The sequence below is a fragment of the Furipterus horrens genome, unplaced genomic scaffold, assembly GCF_987537825.1.
Source record: "Furipterus horrens unplaced genomic scaffold, mFurHor1.1.pri manual_scaffold_1, whole genome shotgun sequence".
NCBI classification, from domain to species: domain Eukaryota; kingdom Metazoa; phylum Chordata; class Mammalia; order Chiroptera; family Furipteridae; genus Furipterus; species Furipterus horrens.
In genome coordinates, this window is record NW_028327171.1 from 45,124,428 (window position 1) to 45,146,156 (window position 21,729).

At 49.8% G+C, this 21,729-nt stretch overlaps 1 protein-coding gene across 2 annotated transcripts; it reads left to right on the top strand.

Annotated features, from left to right (window-relative positions):
• Positions 1 to 9,892: 9,892 nt before the first annotated feature.
• VWA5B2 (von Willebrand factor A domain containing 5B2) lies at positions 9,893 to 21,725 on the top strand. 2 transcript variants are annotated; one of them, XM_090274712.1, is made up of 20 exons: positions 9,893 to 10,054; positions 10,954 to 11,098; positions 11,178 to 11,348; positions 13,189 to 13,420; positions 13,583 to 13,740; positions 14,266 to 14,397; positions 14,633 to 14,757; positions 14,902 to 15,057; positions 15,483 to 15,593; positions 15,674 to 15,882; positions 15,966 to 16,077; positions 16,575 to 16,760; positions 17,660 to 17,831; positions 17,921 to 18,234; positions 18,734 to 18,923; positions 19,022 to 19,375; positions 20,169 to 20,306; positions 20,397 to 20,480; positions 20,583 to 20,803; positions 20,896 to 21,725. In XM_090274712.1, exons 2-20 carry the CDS (start codon positions 10,960 to 10,962, stop codon positions 21,442 to 21,444), a joined length of 3,753 nt encoding a protein of 1,250 aa, XP_090130838.1. In that variant the 5' UTR covers positions 9,893 to 10,054; positions 10,954 to 10,959; the 3' UTR covers positions 21,445 to 21,725. The 2 variants fall into 2 exon arrangements, with proteins under 2 accessions (XP_090130838.1, XP_090130846.1); XM_090274720.1 differs by having other exon boundaries at positions 13,189 to 13,408.
• The last annotated feature ends 4 nt before the right edge of the window (positions 21,726 to 21,729 follow it).

Below are 21,729 nucleotides of genomic sequence, written 5' to 3' on the forward strand. Positions count from 1 at the left end.
TCAAAAGTTAAAGATAAAGAGAGAATCTTAAAAGCAGCAAGAGAGAAGAAAAGAATTATGTACAAAGGGGTCCCAATTAGACTATCAGCTGACTTCTCAAGGGAAACCCTACAGGCAAGAAGAGACTGGCAAGAAATATTCAAAGTAATGAAAATCCAAAACCTACAACCACGAATACTCTACCCAGAGAAATTGTCATTCAGAATAGAAGGACAGAGAAAGTGTTTCCAGGACAAAATAAAACTGAAAGAGTTCATTAGATCCAAACCACTGTTATATGAGATGTTAAAGGGACTGGTTTAAAAAAAAACAGAAGCTAGGGAGATGAAACAAAGGCAAACTAAATAGGCAACGAGAGTGGAAAAGGAACTGTGGGTACAGGAAGCATATTGGGGGGAGGTCAACAGGGAGGGGGAATGGGGAAAGGGAGGGAGATGATATAGGAATTGGGGATCAAGGTAGGAGGGAATGGAATAGACGGAGAGAGGTTGGGAGGAACTGTATGCACAACTAATGGACATAATCTAAAAGGGGGGGACAACTGGAGGGAGGGGGGCCACCGGGTGGAGGGGAACAGAGGGAAGGGAAATTGGCACAAATGTAATATTTTAATCAATAAAACACATTAAATCTGAACAAAAAAAAATATTTTAAAAATAAATGTTTTTAAAATATATATTTAAAAGTTATATATGAGTGTTGTAACAAGCTGAAGAATGCAAATAAATAAACGTAGTGCCCTTCTTCTCAATTCTAGTAGCCTCTTCTGTAAAGACACCATTATTACCAGATTTACAGTTATCTTTCCAAACCTTATCTATATTCATGTGACCATGTAAATCTGTAAATTTGTACATATGGAAATAACTTCTCTCATTGTGTGAGCTATTAACTTTCCCCTAATGTCCTTCACTAAACAGAAATTCTTAGTTTTTATAACATTTTACTTTAAAATAATTTCAGACTTAGAGAAACATTGCAAAATATTACAAAGAATTCTGTTGTTCCCTTCAGCTGGATTCTCTAAATGTTAATATCTTGCCACATTAGCTTTACCATTCTCTGTGTGTATTTGTGTGTGTGCGTTTTTCCTCCAAACTGCATGAGAGTAAGTTATAGACATAACCTTCCTTCATTTCTAAATACCCCAATATGTTGTCTTTTCTTTTTTAAGATTTTATTTATTTAATTTTAGAGAGAGGAAAGGGGAGGGAGAAAGAGAGGGAGAGAAACATCAATGTGCAAGAGATACATTGATTGGTTACCTCTCACATGCCCTGCACTGGGGACCTGGCCTGCAACCCAGGCATGTGTCCTGACGGGGAATCAAACCAGCGACCTTTTGGTTCCCAGGCCGACACACAATCCACTGAGCCACACCAACCAGGGCTGTTGTCTTTTTAAAAACAATGACTTTCCTTATATAACCACAGTACAATTTCCAAAATCAAGAAATAAACATCAAAATAGTATTATTATCTAATCTATGGAATTTATCCAATTTTTGTCAATTGTACCACACATTTCTTTTATAGAAAAAAAAACTTTTTAAAAATCTAAGATCACACTAAATTGTATTTAGTTGATCTGGAACACTCCTTTGGTCTTTATCTTCCCTGACCTTAACATTTTGGAAGGGTACAGGACATTTATTTTGTAGAATCTCCCTCAATTTGGGTTAGTCTGGTGCGTTCTCATAATTAGATTCTGGCTGTGCATGTTTGGCAGGAATAGGGCAGAAGTGAGGCTGTGCCTTCTCTGTGCCTCTGATCAGGAGGCATGTGATGTCGATTTGTCCCATTACTGGTGATGTTAGCTTTGATTACTTGGTTAAGGTGGTGTCTGTCAGGTTTCTGTGTTGTAAGTTGCTGTTTTTCCCTTTGTAATTAATAAGTGTCTTGTGGAGAAGCCATACTTAATTTTTATGTAAACAAAATCATCAATATTTTGCAAAAATGATTTGTTCTTTTGAAGTATTTGAGTCTTTCCCCACCACAAGTAGGTGACAGGGATTTTCTGCAACATTCTTTTTCTTTTCTTTGAAAATTGAATTTAATGGAGCGACATTTGTTAATAAAGTTTTATAGACTTCAGATGTACAGTTTATAGTACATCATTGTATATTGTATTGTGTGTTCACTAGCTGAAAGTTAAATCTCCTTCTGTCACCATTTATCCCCCCTTTACCCACTCCTACCTCCCCTACCCCTTGTCTGTGTCTGTGAGGTTTTGTTTTTCTTTGCTTAATCCCATCACCTTTTTCACCCAGCCTCCCAACCCCTGACCCATTCGTTAGCTGTCAGTCTGCTGTCTATGAGTCTGTTTCTATTTTGCCTGTTAGTTTATTTTGTTCATTAGATTCCATATATGAGTGAAATCATATGGTGCTTGTCTTTCTCTGACTGGCTTACTTCACTCATTGTTTTTCTATTAATTATATAGTTTTATTTTTCTTATTTAGATTTAATCCATCTACAATTCATCCTGTATGTGTTGTTGTATAGGAATGCAGTTTTCACCTTTCTCTATAAAGTGAACCAGTTTTTCCAACATTATTTACTTAACAACCTATCCTTTTTTAGTGATGGTGGTGCCAGATATATTGCATATTATGTTTTCATTTATATTGTGCTATATCATATCATATCATATTAAATACAGGGTCAGGTTCTCAATTGGTCTATTTGTTCTTGTACCGGTATCATATCTGATAGGGTAAGCCCCACTCCTTATTCTTCTTTTTACATACTGACTTTGCTAACTTTGAAACTTTATTTCTCTGTATCAATACTGAAGTAAGTTTATTATAGTTTGGAAAATCCCCACAGGATTTTAACTGGGGTTACTTTGAATGTATAGATTAACGGGGGGAAACTAACATTAGTTATTAAGCCATTCCATTCAGGACAGTGGAATATCAGTCATTTCCATCTTATTATTAATCCCATCTATCACATTCTTCATTTTAATTGTAGTTTTCATATCTAAGAGGTCCACAAGCACTTACTGAAAATTCTTGGGGTCACGTATTTTTCAAAATTTAGAATATTTCAACTTTAGAAAGTTAGAATACAATAATACTCTAATGTAATGCTGTATGCCACAGACCCCGTGGGATCTGAAACAGTATCCTGAACTCAGACACATTCGTACTTCTGTTGTAAAACATACCAATATTCACAATGAATGGGATAACTACAGACTATATATAGCCTGTGATAGTTCAGATTTTGATATTAAATGAATATTGTCCTCAAACATTTTTTTTCAGTGCTGGGATTTGGGATTTTTTTCTGCTGTTTTGTTATCTTAATTTGGATTGTCCATAAGATATTTTGATCAGTAGTTCCACTTGGTTATTTGTAGGTTGTTTATTTTTAAGATTTTATTTATTTATTTTTAGAGCAAGGTGAAGGGAGGGAGAGAGGAAGATAAACACCAATCAGTTGCTTCTCATATGCACACTAACTGGGGACCTGACCCCCAACTCAGACATCTGCCCTAACTGGGATTCGAACTGGCAACCTCTTGGTCACAGGCTCAATCCACTGAGTCACACCAGCCAGGGCTGTATTTATAATTTTTTAATATTACTGACATCTTTTCTCTCCTTACATCGTTATCAAAATCTATTCTAAATTCTTGATCTCTCTGTTTGAATATTTTGAATACTTCTACCTTAGAAAAAATATGTTTGTTGTCTTTCACTTGGACCCCTCTTGGTGTCTGGTTATTTTGGCCTGGGAGCTCATATTCCCCTGAGGGTATCAGGCATTCCGTCTGGTTAGGGCTGTTGGGAAAGGTCTGAATGCCCCCTCTAGTTCACATCCTATTGAGTTCAAGGACAGTGGAAGGAAAGAGCCCCTGGGCAGAGAGTACACAAAGCCACTATTAATCACTTCCATTTGTTTGCTGCCACCCACCAAGACGTTTAAACCTTTTAAGCTCTTAGGTAGAAGCAGGAGGGGAGGAGGTAACTGACCTGCCCTAGGGTTTTGGAAAGAAGCAAGGAGAAAGGGACTGCCAAGTTGATTCAGTCACCTTCTCCTCAATTCCTTTCTAGCAGGGATTTGCACTGCCTTGATATCATCTCTAGAGGACTCTGATAATTACTTATTTTTATAAAAATGGAGGCACATCGTTCTGCAGTTTGCTTTTCTCCTTTCATCAATGCACATAAGTAGAACTCATTCTCTTTGCTATAACATGATGTCCCCTGATATGGACACACCATCACTTATTCAGTAGTTCTCCTTTTGGTAGACATTCAGGTTGTTTCCCTCTTTTATTTTTCTTTCTTGTTCCTAAAACAGGTTTGTTTGTGTCCTTGACTGTGTTCCCTTAGACACTTGTGTATTTCTTTCTATGGGATAACTTCTCCAGTTTATGGTGCAAGGAACATAGACAACAGTGGTTACTTCCAGGAGCAGGACAGAGGGAAGAAAAGAAGGGTCACTTTTTCCTTTCCACTAAATACCCATCAAGGCTTCATATCTAACTATGCATTAATTTTGTAATACTAAAAAGTAATTACATGACAACAGTGTGACTATACTTAATGCCACAGAATCGTGCACTTAAAAATGGTTAAGGCGGTACATTTTGTTATGTATCCTTTACCACAATTTCTAAAAATAAAGATATAATTAATTAGATTGAAATAAACCCTGTGTGATCACATCATTTCCTAGCTTGAAAGGCCTCTAATGACTTCCCACTAGTTTTCAAGTAAATTTGAAAATCCTTTCCAAGACTCTGGAGTCCTGAATAATTCAGTAACTACACAACACTTTTCTTCATTCCATGTAAGGCTCCAAACTTTCTCCTAACTCATAGCTTCTGCATGCACACTTCCCTCTGCTGGAAACCTCTCCATCCTCTGCTTAGCTAATTCCTACTCCTTCATTCCTCATTGTTCAGAGAAGCTATCTCTGACCCTTCCCCAAAGACTGTCAAGTTCCCTTATCATGATGATTGCATAGAAAAATGTAATTTCTTGTAGCCACTATCATAAACCAAAAATGAATAATAAAAAAGATCTAAACAAATGGAGAAATATACCATATTGGGTTAGAAGATTCAATATAGTAAAGATGTATGTCAGTTCTCCACAAATTGATATACAATTTTAATGCAATTCCTGGTACAATATCCCAGCAATGTTTTTTGTAGCTATAGACAAGATTATTCTAAATTTATATGGGAAGGCACAGGAACTGGAATAACTAAAACAATTTTGAAAATAAGAATAAAGTGGGAGGAATCAGTCTACACAGCTTAATGTCATCATATATCTTACATGTCCTCAGTAATTAAGACTGCTTGGTATTGGCAGAAGGACAGACACACAGACCAATGGAACAGAATAGAGAACCCAGAAACAGCCCTGCACAAGTATAGCCAACTGATTTTTGACAAAGGTGCAAAAGCAATTCAATGGAGGAAGGATAGTCTTTTCAACAAATGGTGCTGGAGCAATTGAATATCCATAGAGGGGAAAAAAACAAAACAAAACAAAACAAAACAAAACCTTGACCCAAACCGCACCACTTACATAAAAATTATTTCAAATGAATCAAAAAATTTAATATAAAACTTTTAGAAGCTGACATAAGAGAAAATCTTTGGGATCTAGGGCTTAGTGAAGGCTTCTTAAAATGATACCAAAAGTATGACTTATAAAAGGAAACACAATAAATTGAGGTTTTGATGTGTTAGCAAAATATTTTTTAAAATAAAGGGGAACACATATGTTGTTGGTAGGAATGTAAAATTTTTTCAGCTGGTATGGAAAACCTCAGTAAGTTAGACATATAATTACCATATGACCTAGCAAATCCACTCCTGGATACATACCCAAAAGAACTGAAAATAGATGTTCAATGAAAACTGGTACACAAAGGTTCATAGTAGCACTATTCACAATAGCCAAAAGGTGGGAAAAACCCAATGTTCATAAACTGATGAATGGATAAACAAAGTGGTATACAGTATCTATACAACAGAATATTATTCAGCCAGAAAAAGTGAATAAAATACTGAGATATACTACAACATAGATGAACCTTAAAAACAGTGTGCTAAGTGAAAGAAACCAAACACAAAGGCCATATATTGCATGTTTTATATGGAATATGCAGAATAGGGAAGTCTATAGAGACAGAAAGCATATTAGTGGTTTTCAGAAACTGAGAGGAGCAGGGAATAAAAAGTGACTTTTTAATTGATATGGGGTTTCCGTTTGGGGTAATGAAAATGTCCTAGAACTCGATAGTAGTGATGGTTGCACGACATTTTGAACATGTTAGCTATCACTAATGGTAAGTTTTATTTATCAGTATTTTACCACAATAAAAATGGTGAATTTTATTGTATGTAAATTATGCCTCAAAAAACTGACATAACTCCTATGTTCATTGCAGCACTGTTTACAATAGCTAAGTGCTGGAAACAACCTAAGTGCCCATCTGTAGATGAGTGGATCAAAAAACTGTGGTACATTTACACAATGGAATACTATGCAGCAGAAAGAAAGAAGGAACTCCTGCCATTTGCAACAACATGGATGGAACTAGAGAGAATTATGCTTAGTGAAATAAGCCAGGCAAAGAAAGAAAAATACCATATGATATCACCTAATACAGGAAACTAAAGAACAACACAAACAAAGGAACTAAATAGAACAAAGAGCAGAATAGCAGTAAATAGGGGGGAGGGGAGAGGGAGAGAAGGGGGATAAGTAAGGGAAGGGATTAGTCAAAGAACCCGTATAAAAGACTCATGGACATGGACAACGGGGAGGGATATGATTGCGGGAGAGGGGGTGGGTTGGGTGGGGGAGAGAAATTAGGGGAAAAGGGGACAACTGTAATTGAAAAACCAAAAAAAAAAAAAAAACTGACATAAAATGTCAGTTGGGACATTAATGGATGCTAAAATTTGTAGGTAAGATTTTGCTGAAGATTGGGACAGTTACATAGGCTCAAACTATCTCCTCACAAATGTACTTAATTACAAAAAGAAAAAATAGCATCACAGGGGGGAAAGTTAGCAACATTACTTGTGATACAATTTACTTCATGTGTCAACTTGGCGGGTGGTTTTGGATGAGAGTAACATTTAAATGGGTGACCTGTAATTAAGCAGGCTCTTCTCCATAACGTCTGTGGCCCTCACAGTCAGTTGAAGGCCTGGGTAGAATAAAAAGACCAGCCTCCCCAGCCAGGGGGCATTCTCTAGCACGCTTCCTTCAGATTTCACCTGCACCACTGGCTCTCCCGAGTCTCCAGCCTGCTGGCCCACACTGCAAATTTGAACTTGCCAGCTACCATAATTGGGTGAGCCAATTCCTTATAATAAATACATAAATAAAAACATAAATAACACAAACACATGCATAGCTATGGATACATCTCCTGCTGGTTTTCTTTCTAATTGGAGAGTCCTAATACATCACTTGAATCCAAGGATCAAAGTCAACATCACCAGTAATAGTAACTGACATTCATATCCTAAGGTAATATGGTGAGAAGCTTACATTACTTATGTTGTATACCTGCCAAAAGTGAATATCCTGAATCTAATCATGAGCAAACAACAAGACAAACTCAAACTGAGGGACATTCTACAAAACTAGCCAGAAGGCTTAAAAAATGTCAGTATTGTGAAAGACAAAAAGAATGAGAATCTATTTCTGATCAAAGTATGAGCCTTTCAAGAGAGAATCTATATATTTTTATAGCTCTGTATTACCCACTTTGTCCCTTATACCTGACACAAAGCAGACCACTCAAGCTCCTTGCCATTCCTTAGCCCTGCCAAGAACCTCCTCTGCCTCTTGGAACCTGCTTCTGGGTCCTCTAGAGCTGAGCTGTCCCTTCTCGTCCTCATTGTCCTCAGCTGCCTGCCATACTACAAGCCCTCCCACCGAGGCCCTCCCAGCTGGGCCTTAGAGATCCTGCTTGCCACCCCTACAAAGCCTCTCTTCTCCCTGTTGCCACAATGCCCTGCCCCATCCTGCAGGATGCTTTATGCCTCTTGAAGAGCTAGAGCTGCTGACCTGTCTCTCCTTCCATTTGCCTCAGCCAAGACAACTTTCCCAGCAGGGCCTCAGGGCTGGTCCAGCTTCCCGGCAAAGCTTGGCTTCTATCAGTGTGCGATTTAGTTTTTGACAGGAATGCTGCCTTTCTGAAACACTGTCGTACACCCAAGCTCTCCTCGGGACCAAACGGAAGGACCTCTTATTGCATTTCCCTATGTTTGAGGCCCCCTAACGACTGCTCCCCCGCAGCTTCGTGTCTGGCCTGAGGGCCACATGCAGATCTTAGTTCCTATGCAGAAAGGGCAGAGCACAAAACCACCATGGGGAGGTGTCGGTTGCCTGGACTTCCGTGGAGCCCTCAGGGCCTGGGCTGGTCCTACTTGGAGAACAGGAGCACCTGGAGGGCCTATCTGTTTCTCCCCATGCCTGTAAGAAGGAAGCTCACTCAGAATGAGGCTGGGCTAGGGTTCAGCAGAGAAGGGAGGAGAGATGTCAATAGAACTCTGACTCAGAGTGTGGAAAGAACAGGGCCAGACCACAGCTGGAGCTCCCTGTGGGCTGGGGCTTTTGGTGTCGTTTTGTGCATTTCCACCATGAAGTTCCCTGGGAAAAGGCCAAGCGAAGACCACCATGCTAAGCAGTTTAAGCAAGGGAAAGGGTTGTAGTTGAGGGCACAGGTGCTCAAGGAGGCAGGGGACCCCCTGGGGCAGAATGGTGGTGATGGTGACTGGAGCCAGAAGGACAAAATGGGGAGGGGTGAGAACCTAAGTCTTGCTTGAAAGCCCACTTCCCACCTGCTGCCCTCAACTCTCAGCTCTCCACAAGTTCCCTTGGCAGAATCTGAGCGTGGCCTCTGCAAGAAAGCTTGCAAGATGGGTAGCCCTGCAACATGGTCACTTCCCCAGAGCTCCCAGACTCTCTCCTCCTCAGGGACTGAGGAGAGGTTTTACAGACTTCCCTGTTTGCAGCATAACACTGTCAAGTCGTAGGAAAAATCTGCCGATATCAAGGAACCTGTTTACAAGCAGAGATGTTTTTTGCTGCTGTAGTGATGGGGTGGGGGGATCACTGCTACAATGGAGGGGGGCGTTTAGTCTGCAGCCACCAGAAGGTTCTGCAGGCTGGAAGGTCTCATTTCCAAGGCGGTGGGCAACTGCATACAGGGAGTTAAAGCCTGAGGTGTTGATCCTGCCTACCCTCCCCACCCCCAGAAAAAGAGGGGAGACGGAACTGCAGTGGTGGGAACGCTGTCCGCTCTCCGGAGGGGGAACGCTGCAGTAAAGGGGTTCCCTGCTCGGAGTGGGTGCTCATTGAAGTGATCGAAGCAGCTGAAGATACCTGCAAGACTGTGAGGTTTCTGCAGTGATGAAGGAGCACTCTGCAAAGGAAAGGGGATGGCTTGTTGGGGCGTGGGATCCAGCAGTGACAGGGAGCTGGGGTTCGCTGCAGTGGTGAGGGAGGGTCACTGCAGAGATGGAAAGAATAGCTAGAGCTGGAGGCAGGGGATGGGGGCCGATATTAGGATAGCTGTGGTCGCTGCAGTGCTGGGGGGCTGTAGACTGAGCAGCTCTGCTGCGTTTGCAGGACGCCTCACTTCCTGAAGGACAGAAAGGGTTGGGCTTCGGAGGCCTCAGTCCCGCACTGATGGGGGGGCTGTGGCTGTGCGGCGGCGGGGACGCGGTGCCTGCACTGCGGTGCCCTATCTGGCTGGAACAGCCAGGGCTGGCGCGGAGGCGGTACCGCACGCGAAGTGGGAGGGCCTGGAGGAATTGGGAGCAACAGCCCCGCCGCAGCGGCAGGCGGGGCCGAGGCGGGCCAGAGGGGCGGTCTTTCCGCGCGGGGGAGGGACCAGCACCCTCAGGGCCGACGCCCCGAGCGGACTCAGAGCTGCCACTGCGGGAGTCCGGAGCGGGAGGCCAGCAGGTGCCGGGACGGAGTGCGGCCCGGGGCGCAGAGGCGGCACCGCACACCTGGTCCCGTCGTGGCGCCCAGAACTCCGCAGAGGACGCGACGGTGAGGCTAGGGCTGCCTGCAGGGAGGGGACGATCCCTAGACCCAGCCCACGGCATCCCCTAACAGCTCGGCTGACGGGCAGGGCTGGGGGCGGTGGCTACTGTAGCCCGCACCCCCGCCCACTCGTAGATGAGCTCTGCCCCGGTGGGGAGAGGTGCCCTGGACGGACTCCCACTGGCCGTGCACTTCTCCTGGCCTTGCCTCCGAAAGACCCCTCCTTTCGCTTCTCTAGCTCGTTCTTCTCAACATAGCCCCGTCCCCTCCGGCCTGCAGTCCCTCTCAGCACCCAGGTCAGATGAGGCGCTGGAGAGGGAAAGACTGCAGCCCTTGGGCTCTCTGTCCCACCCGGCTCCTTGCTGGGCTGGGGGCACCCAGGAGGATACTGGCCCTTTAAACCCTTGCTCCCCACCCAGAGCATCTTCCATCTCTCCACCCGCGCCACTTCCGACAGCTGGCAGCCGCCGGGAGCCCCAGGGGGCCGGCAGGTACTGGGGCGGCGGTGAAGCCCAGGAGTGGGTGATGGAACAGCTGTGAACCCCCGCCCCCATCCCCACCCTCTGCCCCTAGAGGAGCGGACGGCGGGACTGCTTGGCGCCCGGAGCGTCGGTTAATCATTAACCCTCCGCTGCCCGGGCCCCCGCGCTGTCGGGAGCTGCGCTGCGCCCCGGCTTCCCAGGAGACAGGCGAGGATGCGGGTCTTGCCTCCCCCCTCCCTGCCACCCTTCCGCCCTCCCCTCTCCTCCACCTGTCGGCCCGGCCCGAGCATCCGATCAGCCCTGCGCCCTCTGCAGGTCCCGTCCTCTTGCCTGAGTTAAAAAGCTCCAGCGGGCTTTCCGGAGCACAGGTGGGTTGCCTAGGGCGCACCCTGCGCACCCCTTCACCGAGCACCCCTCCCCCAGGGCACCATGCCCGGCTTGTACTGCCCCTCCAACTGGACACCGCTGCCCCTCACCGACTCCTGGGTCCGGGCCTGCGCCAACGGACCCTGCCTCAGCCTGCGGGCTCGGCTCACCTACCACAATCCGCAGCCGCAGCCGGTGGACGGTGAGGCCAGGAGGGGGCGCAGGGTGGTGGGGAGCGGGTGCCGGGCGAGAGCCGACGCCGCCTGTGTCCCCTGCCCCAGGCGTGTTCGTGTACCCGCTGGCCGAGGCCGAAGTGGTATCGGACTTTGAGGCGGAGGCGGCCGGACGGCGTGTCTCCTTCCAGCTGCAGAGCCGGCGTCGCTCGCAGGGCGAGTGTTGCCGCGCGCTGGGTCCCGCGTTGGGGGCCTCGACGCCCCGCCGCTGCGCGCAGGGTGAGTCCCCCTCTTGCTCCTCCTGCCCTCAAGCCAGCCGCCACTCTGGTCCCTGCACCCACTCTACGTCCCCGCCTCCTCCTGCCCCGCCCCTGCCCCCTCCAGCCACTGATTCTTCTTTTTTTCCATTCATTGATTCATCCCTTTATTCAACATTTGTGGACTGGACACCTGACATGTACCAGGTGATGGGGGACTGTGACCAGCCCTGACCTAAGGTTTTCAGCCACTGAGACAGACAAAGCAAGCAGTCACACGTCTGTCTCCCCCTTTGGAGCATTAGCTCCTGACCTGGTCAGGATTTGGGTCACTTCCAAGTCCCAGCATCTTGCTCCACAAAGGGGTTCAGTGAGTGCTGGGTGAGGATGGAAGCCCACCCCTGTGTTAGGTTTCATGAAGTGCACTTCATTCTTTCATTTACTTATTTGTACATTCATTTGATTTCTGCACATGGGGTTTACCATCCAGGTGAGAAGTGGGACAGAATCCAGTGGTGTTGAGAGTTGCCATAAACCCAGCAGGTGGTTAGAAGCCATGGTTAGGAATGTTCTAGATTCTAGAATCTAGAAAGAAGTGGAGCCATCATGTAACTGAAGGAAAGGAGGAGGTGGTGAAGTGGAGAGGAGAAAGACGCTCCAGGCAGGGGCAATGGTGTAAATGAAGGTTTGGAATTAAGTTGTACTGGGTAGTGGTAATAAGGTTATATGGTGATTTATGCTTGACAAAGCCCAGTCACTGGTGTCACCTCATGTGAATCTAGAGGAGTGTATAATGCAAGTGTTTTTCTCCTTTCCCCCTTTATAGTGATGAAAATAATAGCAATGGTTTCTTATGTGTTGGATACGTTGCTTATATTATTTCATTTATTCCTCACAATGATCTTTGAGATATAGTCACTATGGCCCCCCATTTTATGGATGAGGAAACCGAGGCTTCTCAAAACAAGAGAGTTACCAAAGGGCAGGATTAGAAGCCACAGAGCCAAGACTCAAACTGCGCTCTCTCCATGGTAACAGGCTCTTCGTAAGCCTCAGCTGGCTGAGAAGGAAGCCCCTTTTGCTCATCTTACTTTCCATCTTTTTCCCCCCTTCATTTATTCAGCAAGTATTTGTCAAAAGAATGGATAAATGATTACTGTGGGAGAGTGAGGTGAAGTAGGGCTGTGAAGGTGGGCTGGGGCCAGACCACGTAAGGCCTTGACTGCTGCTGTGCACACCTGGCCAGCTCTCCTGTAGCAGCAGCACTCCCCTAGATCCCAACCAAACCTATGATCTAAGTAAGATAGTGTGCTTGGCATGCAAATGTAGCTTTATGTCCTCTAGCCAGCTTCCAAGGAGATTACTGCTCCTAAACTCCTCTTGGGTTGAAAGTTCTGGAGCCGCTCCTAATGAGTAGTGGGGAAATCCTTACTATTTGTGAGCAAGGGATTTGTGGGTCTCCGGCTATGGAAGATGTCAGTCCACAAGGGATGGCCCTTTAGGAAGATTATGCCCAAGGGTTGAGTAGATAGGGGCAGACAGGGGCAGAGGGACAGAGGGTATGGGACCCCAGGATCTTGGCGTGGAGTGGACATGCCCATCCTCCTCAGCCCTCTATTAGCAGTGTTGTCACCGCTCCCTTTTATAACGACAGCCACATCCTTTTCACATCAATCCATCTCTCTACTGTCATTCATCTCATGTGTCCATCCTGCATCTCCAGGGCACTAGCCCACTGTCTCTCTAACCACACAAAGTACCCCTTGCCCAGGCTCCCCTGACTCCTTGCCTGCTCCCACCCCTGTCTTCCCTCATCTCTTCTACTTCCAGCCCCATCTGATACTCTTTCTCACTCATCATAGGTCATCTTGTCTTGGATGTGGCCCAGTCCCGGTCCACACTGGTGCTGCCCACTGGCCTCATCACTCCAGCGGGCACCATGACAGTGACCCTGTGCAGCAGCCGGGCGCTGCCCTCAAGGCCTGATGGGGTGCTGCATGTGGCTCTGCCCTCTGTGCTCACCCCACTGGCCCCGCCAGGTCCTCCGGGCCCCCTCAGACCTCCGGGGCTCTGTGACGACAGGTTGGGCCTATGGTGATTCTCTTCGTCCCTCTCTCGGCTTCTCTGGGTCTAGTGCGGGTGAGGGGGCTTTGGCAGGGTACCCCTGGGATGGGCAGGGTGGAGAAGAGGCCAGTCAGCCAGAGGGGTTAAGGGTCTTGATAGTGGCCCAGTGACCCTCCTTGTGCTCCCTTCCAGCCCTACCAGCTGCTTTGGTGTGGGCAGCCCTCAGGAGGAAGGTCTGGCCTGGGAAGAGCCAGCTGCCCCTCCGGATGTATTCTTAGGCCCTGCCCGCTGCCCTGCCCCATACACCTTCTCCTTCGAGATGCTGGTGACTGGGCCATGCCTGCTGGCAGGTGGGTGCCCCTTCCAGCATAGCTAACTGGGAAATAATTCAAGGCTCAGGGATGAGAGGAACACAGGGCAAAAAGAAGACAGGGACCCAAGACTTAGAAACCTCCAGTTGCACAGTGGGGGAGCATCCTCTGGACATTTCTGTACAACACACACACCCCTCAGTTTGTCAGTGTCGTTTATTTATGTACCTCTCCACTGACCAATGGGAAGAGAGAGGCTTACAGTGAGACCAGTCAAAGTGATGAAATGGAGTTTCCTTGTGCAAGAAGTGGGGGAAGACGCTAAATCTTCTATTGGTTTGACCAGCCAGGAAAAGAGCTGGGAATCTGCCTCCTAGCCCATGAAAGCAGGCAAATCCCACCTTGTCCATTCAAGCCTATGATCAGGCTCTGAGAACTGAGCCGAATCAGTTGTGATCCTTGCCCCCACCCCAGCATCCATGGTATGAGAAGGTGATGTTTATGCTCTTGGTGCTGACTTGGAGCAGGGCGATCATCACTGCTCCCTGTCTCTATGTCCCTCAGGCCTGGAGAGCCCCTCTCATGCTCTGCGGGCAGATGCCCCACCTCATGCCAGCTCTGCAGCCACCATCTGTGTCACACTGGCTGAGGGCCACCGCTGTGACCGGGCCTTGGAGATCCTGCTGCACCCCAGTGGTGAGAGAATGGGGCATGCAATGGGCCAGCTCTGACCAGCTTCAGGACCACCTGGGTAGCATTTTTCAAGTTTGGATTTCTGGCCTCCCAGCCAGATGGACCAAGTCATCCATGAGGGTGGGCCTGGTGGTGCAGGGAGGCTGAACCTACAAGGTCCTCCCAGGACATTGGGACTAGGCAGCTGGGATCCAGAGACAGGGATTTCCCCGACAGAGCTGTGTCCCCTCCTCTCCAGAGCCCCACCAGCCACACCTGATGCTGGAGGCCGGCAGTCTCAGTTCAGCAGAATATGAGGCCTGGGTGAGGGCCCGCCGGGACTTCCAGAGGCTCCAGCGAAGGAACAGTGATGGGGACCGACAGGTATAGCTGCCTGGGGAGCCTGACCTGGCCCCTGGCTTGGCTGCTAGAAAGATAGAAAGAGGCCCTGGGACTGGGTCCTGTTGCGAGCCCAGGTTGGAGTTGCACTAAGCCTGGGCCAGGATGAACCTGGGCTCCCATGTTCAGGTGTGGTTCCTGCAGCGACGCTTCCACAAGGACATCCTGCTGAACCCTGTGCTGATGCTGAGCTTCTGCCCGGACCTGAGCTCGAAGCCTGGACACCTGGGCACAGCTACACGAGAGCTCCTCTTCCTGTTGGATGGCAGCAGTGTAGCACACAAGGCCTGTGTGGGCACAGTGTGGGCAGGCCTGGGGCTGGGTGAGGCAGTGGTCTGAGGTGGACTATAGCTTGTGTGTGTGTACACACACCACACACTCTCTCATGCACAAACGTGCCTCTCCAGATGCCAAGAGCCTCTCTCATACATAAAGTTGCATTCAGTCACACCTGACCCCAAAGCCAAGTGTCATATTCACCTCCAGAGCCACGTACACAAATGTCTGTCACACACACTGAGTCTCTCTCACACTCCAGGGTCCTCACTCAGAAGCTTTCTCAGTCTCTTGTACACAGGGCCTCTCCCAGGTTACTACATCCAGGTCCTCATTTTACACATGACCTGGAGAAGACAGGCAATCTGGTGTCCCTTGCTCCCTACCAGTGTCTGTGGGACCTGCCTCACACTGCCCTCCCTGTCCCTCTCCAGGATGCCATTGTTTTGGCTGTGAAGTCACTCCCGTCCCAGACTCTCATCAACGTGGCCATGTTTGGCACCTCAGTGCAGTCCCTCTTCCCAGAGAGCAGGCTTTGCAGTGATGTGAGTGTAGTCCAAGAATTTGGGGGCCTGGTGGACACATTTCAGCCCAGCGTGGCCCAGCCTGTGCCTTCTGTCTCCAGGACACTGTGAAGCTGATCTGTGAGAGTGTGGAGACCCTGCGAGCCATGGGAGGCCCCCCAGATGTGCTGGCCGTGCTGGACTGGGCCATGAGGCAGCCCCAGCACAGAGCCCACCCTCGGCAGCTGTTCCTGCTCACTGCTGCCGCCCCCATGGCCGTCACTACCCACCAAACCCTGGAGTTCATGAGGTGGCACAGGGGGGCAGCCAGGTATGGGGTGCACAGACACAGGTGTCTGAGATTGACCCCCTAGGAGGATCCCGACAGTCACAGTGCTTCCCTCCCTTCATCAGGTGCTTCTCCTTTGGGCTAGGGCCTGCCTGCCGCCAGCTGCTCCAGGGTCTGTCTGCCCTCAGCAGGGGCCAGGCCTACTTCCTGAGGCCTGGAGAGAGGCTGCAGCCCATGGTGAGCTTGAGCCTGGACTCTGTTCCCTACTTCTGGAAGTCCTTCTCCCAAGTTCTGTCTCAAACAGAACCCAGTCCAGCTGTGGAGTCTCCTGGCTTCTCTCCCCCACTCTAATCCCTAGTTTCCCTTGAGAGGCCAATTAGGGGAGGATCTACAGGTGCTGCTGTGGGGTGATTCAGGAGGCTAGAGGTGGAGGGGCACAACCTCTGACCATCCTCCAAATATTATTCTCAGTGTGTCCTGGTACTGAGTTATATCCTTGCTAAGTCTTGGCTGGTTCATATGACACAGCTCAGGCCAAGAGACAGACCAAGCCCTGAGGACTGAGAACTCATTCCCCTTGCTTGTCCCCATTCCTTCCTCTGACCCCTGCCTGACCCTGTTCCCCTCAGCCAGAGACTAGGCAGATGATATCAGGGGAAGGGCAGCCTTTCTGCTCTGTCAGCTGTGAGGCACCTCTTTCTCTCCCACGGCCTTCCTCTGCCCACTCCTCACAGCTGGTGCAGGCTCTGCGGAAGGCACTGGAGCCCGCTCTGAGTGACATCTCTGTGGACTGGTTTGTGCCCGATGCGGTGGAGGCACTGCTGACCCCCCGGGAGATCCCAGCACTCTACCCTGGGGACCAGCTGCTTGGTTACTGCTCACTCTTCAGGGTGGAAGGCTTCCGGCCCCGCCGTGCTGGGGTAGGCCTGGGCTGGGGTGTGGGAGGTGGGCCTGGAATGGCTAAAGCCCCAGCACCTCTTCCCCACCCTTCTTCCGTTTCCTGTGCCTCTCTACCAAACTCTCCTGCCACCTCCAGGCCTCATCAGAGATCACACCAGGCCCCCCAGGGTGACTGAAACCTGCCTCCTCTTGAGGTCTTCCACTAAGTTGTCCTTTAAAGTGTTGCCCTTGGCTTTTACCAAACGTCACCAAATCACAGACACAGAACAGCTCCAGCATTTGCTGTGAGATTTTTGTCAACACGTGCTCCTTACTTCACATAATGCCCTACAGAAGGCACCGTCAGATTATTTCCTGTAACTTTCAGGGACAGACGGATGAAGCACAGTCTAGATGAAATTTCAGATCTCAACTCTGCCAGGTACTAGCCATTTGACTTTGGGCCAGTCACTTTACCTCTCTGAGGCCATTTCCTAATACTACTTTTTTTTTTTTTACAGGGTTGTTGTAATAAGAGGTTATAATGTACATGCTCTTGGTAGGATACTTGACACATAGTAGGAGTTTGCGATATGATAGTTATTTTTATTATGACAAGCTTTATCTTGAAGAAAAAGACCTAATCATGCTTCTTCCTTTTTGCTCATGAGAGCTATATAATGGACTGTTCGCCTTTTTGCCTGGTTGCCAGGAAGATCAGAGCCAGACCTGAAGGTCAGCCACAGCAACCTGATTAATCCTGCAGTTAGAATGGATGCTTCCTTCTTCCTTAGTACTAGGCTTTCATTTCTGGTTTATTAACTTTATTGCCTCTTGCAGTTGGCCATCTTAAATCCTGTTTGGAAGGAGGTAGCGTATAACTACAATCTGGTTCTCCCAGATGACTGTTCCAGTTTTCTCAATGACTATTCCTCTCCAGGGCCATGAGCCTGGCTGGCAGAGCTTGGGTGGCTCCGTGTTCCCATCCCCAGAGGAGGTGCCATCTGCCACCAGCCCTGGCACTGAGCCCACCGGCACCTCAGAGCCACTGGGAACAGGCACTGTATCAGGAGAGCTGTCTAGCCTTTGGGCTGCTGGGGACTCAGAGCAGAGTGAGTGCTGGGTATATGTGTGTGGCTGTGTTGGAGGAGGGGGTGGAGGGAGAGGACAGGGCTGGGGCCCATTCTCTTGCCTCCATTAGGTGCTGATGCTCTGACAGACCCAGTCACAGACCCTGGACCCAACCCCTCTTCTGACCCAGCCATATGGCATCGCATCTTCCAGTCCTCGTACATTCGGGAGCAGTATGTGCTTACCCACTGCTCTGCTAGCCCTGAGCCAGGCCCAGGCTCCACGGGCAGCAGTGAGTCTCCCAGATCCCAGGGCCCTGGCTCCCCCGAGGGCAGTGTTCCTCTGGATCCCCCATCTCAGCAGGGCTGCCGCAGCCTAGCCTGGGGAGAACCTGCAGGCTCCCACTCCTGCCCCCTGCCTCCACCCCCACTGGCTCCAGTCAAGGTGAGATTCAGTTCATATCCGTTTACCAAATATCAAGCAAATATGTATTGACCATCTGCTGTGTGCCTTACATTGCGCAGTGGTTCCCGTTAAGTCCAGCTGAAGAGATAGGGGGGTAAATCTACAGCGATGACACCAGGGAGCATGCAGTGATGAGCACAGGGACATGGCGTAATGGGGGCTTAGAGAGAAGGTGATGAACACTGAGGGAGTCAGGAAAGCAAAAGCCATATCTGGAAGAATAGAAGTGAGCCAGGCAAAGATGGAGATGACATGAACAAAAACAGGCAAGTAATAACTGTGAGAAAGAGGGTGTGGAGTGAGATGACACTGGGAAGGGAGCCCAAGTCCATGACCAGCCTGGCCTTTCTCCTAAGGGTGGTGAGCAGCCTTTCAGGGTGTCAGACAAAGGGACAGATGGCCAGTTGTGCATGTATGTATGATGGCCAGGAGATCTGCACTCACTCCTTGACCAGTGGGTCCCATTCCTCACATGCAGGCTGGGACCTTGAGTGCTGAGGTGCTGGGCCGTCAACGCAGAGTGGCTCTGGCTGGCCGAAGCCTCTCGTCACCCCCAGGCCAGGTGAACCCAGTCTCTGGTCGTCCCCGGCACCCTTCTCTGGGTGCAGCACCAGACAGGCTAGGACCTGAGTCAGGGCAGCAGCTGGGACAAGGCCTGGATGACTCAGGTAAGGACTGGATGGAGAGTTGGATTCTCACACCAAGATCTTGGAAAGGTGGAGCCCAGGGCACCACACTGTCCCTGTCCCTGCCATTGTCTCCTCAGGAAACCTGCTCTCCCCAGCCCCCATGGACTGGGATATGTTGATGGAACCTCCCTTCTTGTTCACGGCTGTGCCCCCTGATGGGGAATCAGCCCCCCCAGCAGTGCCATTGCCTCCCCAGGCTCCACGCTGCCACGTGGTGATCCGGGCTCTGTGTGGGGAGCAGCCTCTGTGCTGGGAGGTGGGTGTTGGACTAGAGACACTATGGGGGTCTGGGGATGATGGCTCACTGCCTCCATCACCCCCTGGAAGACAGGGTGCTTGGGACCAAGCACTCCATCGGCTGACCGCAGCTTCCGTGGTCCGGGACAACGAGCAGCTGGCTCTCCGAGGGGCTGAGACCATGGCTGACTGGGGTGAGTTTCTGGTGCGCCTAGTCAGGGACTAAGGAGCCTGTATGGGCAGAGTGGCAGAGGTGCAGGTCTGTGTGTTTGATCACTCTCTATACCTCACCTTGTACACAAAAGATCTGAGGTGGCTCACCCATGTTACAAGGGGGAAAAAAGGTAAGTAGGGCAATGGGAAAAAGGGATAATAAAAGGAATAGGAGAATAAACTTTTATTAAAGATGCACGCCATGAGGTTGTGTGCCTCTGCAAACATGGGACCCAAAATTAGCAAGCTTCTTAGCAACTAATAGAGGGAAATGAGATCTTTTGTAAGAATTCACAGTGCCCATAACATAAAAACAAACGTCATTCAGGAAGACTATTAAAACCAAATAAAATTAAAATTTCAGTTCTTCAGTTACACTATTCTTCAAGTGCTTACTAGTCACACATGACTAGTGGCTACCATATTGGATCATGCAAATATAGAACATTTCTGCCACCACAGAAAGTTCTATTGGGCAATGCTGGAATGAGTGGATGGAACAGGTACCAGTCAATGCTTCCTGAATGGTGTCCAGAATGTTGAATTTCTGGACAGCCAGGAGGCCTAGCCCTGCTATGGGTTGAGGGTTCAGCCTAACCACTTCTTGTCAAAGTTGGGGAGTCCAAACTGGTCGTGACCCTGAGAAACTGTACTCTGTTCAGGGACAAAGAAGCTATGGGAGCACTGAGATTTTCTCCTGTGAAGCCCTCTGTAGAGGGTAGATGGTGGGAGTGCACCCCCTCTTGTTCAGCAAACTGCTCCTTGGTTTCACAGGCCGTGCCCGGAGGTCCTGGCTCCGAGCCCTTCAGACAAGCAAGGTCAGCTCTGCCCACTCCTGCTTTACCTGCCCTGTAGCTGTGGATGCTACCAGTAGGGAGGTCCTGCCCTCTGCCCTGCAGGTGCAGAGCTCAGGTAGTCGCTCCTGGGTGACCCCTTAGGTGCTGGCCCTCACCTCACTGGCTACCCTTCCAAACCTCAGCACTGTCTTCTGTACCCCTACAGAGCCAGCTGAGCCCCCAGGTGCCCCTCCTGCTTCTCAGGGCCACCTAGGTGCAGCTCCCCTGCCCACAGTTGTCCACTGTAAAGGTAATACTCAAATACGGGAAAATAGTAGGAAGTGCCTGGGCTTAGAGATCACCACCGATACTGATTGGCTTTGATGCAGACTTCAGGGAGGCTCTCTGGCAGGTGGCTTGGACCCGGACCAAAATGACAACTCCAAGTCTGCTTTGGGGGACCCTGCAGCCCCTACCGGAGGTCCTCATCACACGTCCCTGCAGCCTCCTTTGAGGTTGAGCCTGGGCCGTCGGAAGGCCAGAGACGCAGACAGCAGTAGACTCTGCAGCCCCAACACAGGCCAGGCCAGTGACAGCAATGGTGAAGGCAGTGACCACGACTACCTGCCCTTGGTGAGGACTCGGGAGGTGGAGGGTGGCGTTGCCAGGGCCAGGGCCAGGGCACTGTCTTAGCTCACCTCTCCCCCCACCTCCTCTCTCCTCAGGTGCGGCTGCAGGAGGCGCCCGGCTCCTTCCGCCTGGACGCACCCTTCTGCACTGCAGTGCACATCCCGCAGGAGCGCCTATGCAGGGCCTCACCCTTCGCTGCGCACCGCGCTAGCCTGAGCCCCACCTCAGCCTCCTCTCCCTGGGCACTTCTGGGCCCTGGTGTCAGCCAGGGTGACAGTGCCACAGCTTCCTGCAGCCCATCCCCCAGCTCAGGCTCCGAGGGTCCAGGGCAGATGGACAGTGGGCAGGGTTCAGACACCGACGCCTCAGAGGGGGCAGGAGGGCTGGGTGGTGCCGACCTTCGGGGCCGGACCTGGGCCACAGCAGTGGCACTTGCATGGCTGGAGCATCGCTGTGCTGCTGCCTTTGGTGAGTGGGAACTGGCGGCAGCTAAGGCCGACTGTTGGCTGCGGGCACAGCACTTGCCTGACGGCCTTGACCTGGTCGCCCTCAAGGCTGCGGCCCGGGGTCTCTTCCTGCTGCTGCGCCACTGGGACCAGAACCTGCAGCTGCACCTGCTGTGTTACAGCCCAGCAAACATGTGAAGGCTGCCCACTGCTCGGGCTGGCGCCCCCTAACAGATTCAAGTCACTGCCACCAGGGCTGGCTTCTCGGTGCTGGGAAGGGGTAGGTGGGTGGCAGCCTAACCCCAACTGCTTCTCATCCCCTTCCCAGAATCCTCTTGCCCCACAGAAAGTGCCTGCCTGTGCTCTCTCCCGCTCCTTGCACCCCTCTGCCCCTTCCCCTTTGAGCTCTGTACAGTGCAGTAAAAAGGGAGAGAGCCACAGCCCCCAAGTCCTATGCAATAAAGTGCCTCTTAAAAGTGCCTG

What these genes read in the sequence shown, in the direction of transcription:
- VWA5B2 (XM_090274712.1), top strand. Translation starts at nt 10,960, where the DNA reads ATGCCCGGCTTGTACTGCCCCTCCAACTGGACACCGCTGCCCCTCACC. An exon ending in ACAAGGCCTGGATGACTCAG is followed by an intron (nt 18,924 to 19,021) that starts GTAAGGACTGGA and finishes TTGTCTCCTCAG; the next exon opens with GAAACCTGCTCTCCCCAGCC. An exon ending in CACAGTTGTCCACTGTAAAG is followed by an intron (nt 20,481 to 20,582) that starts GTAATACTCAAA and finishes GCTCTCTGGCAG; the next exon opens with GTGGCTTGGACCCGGACCAA.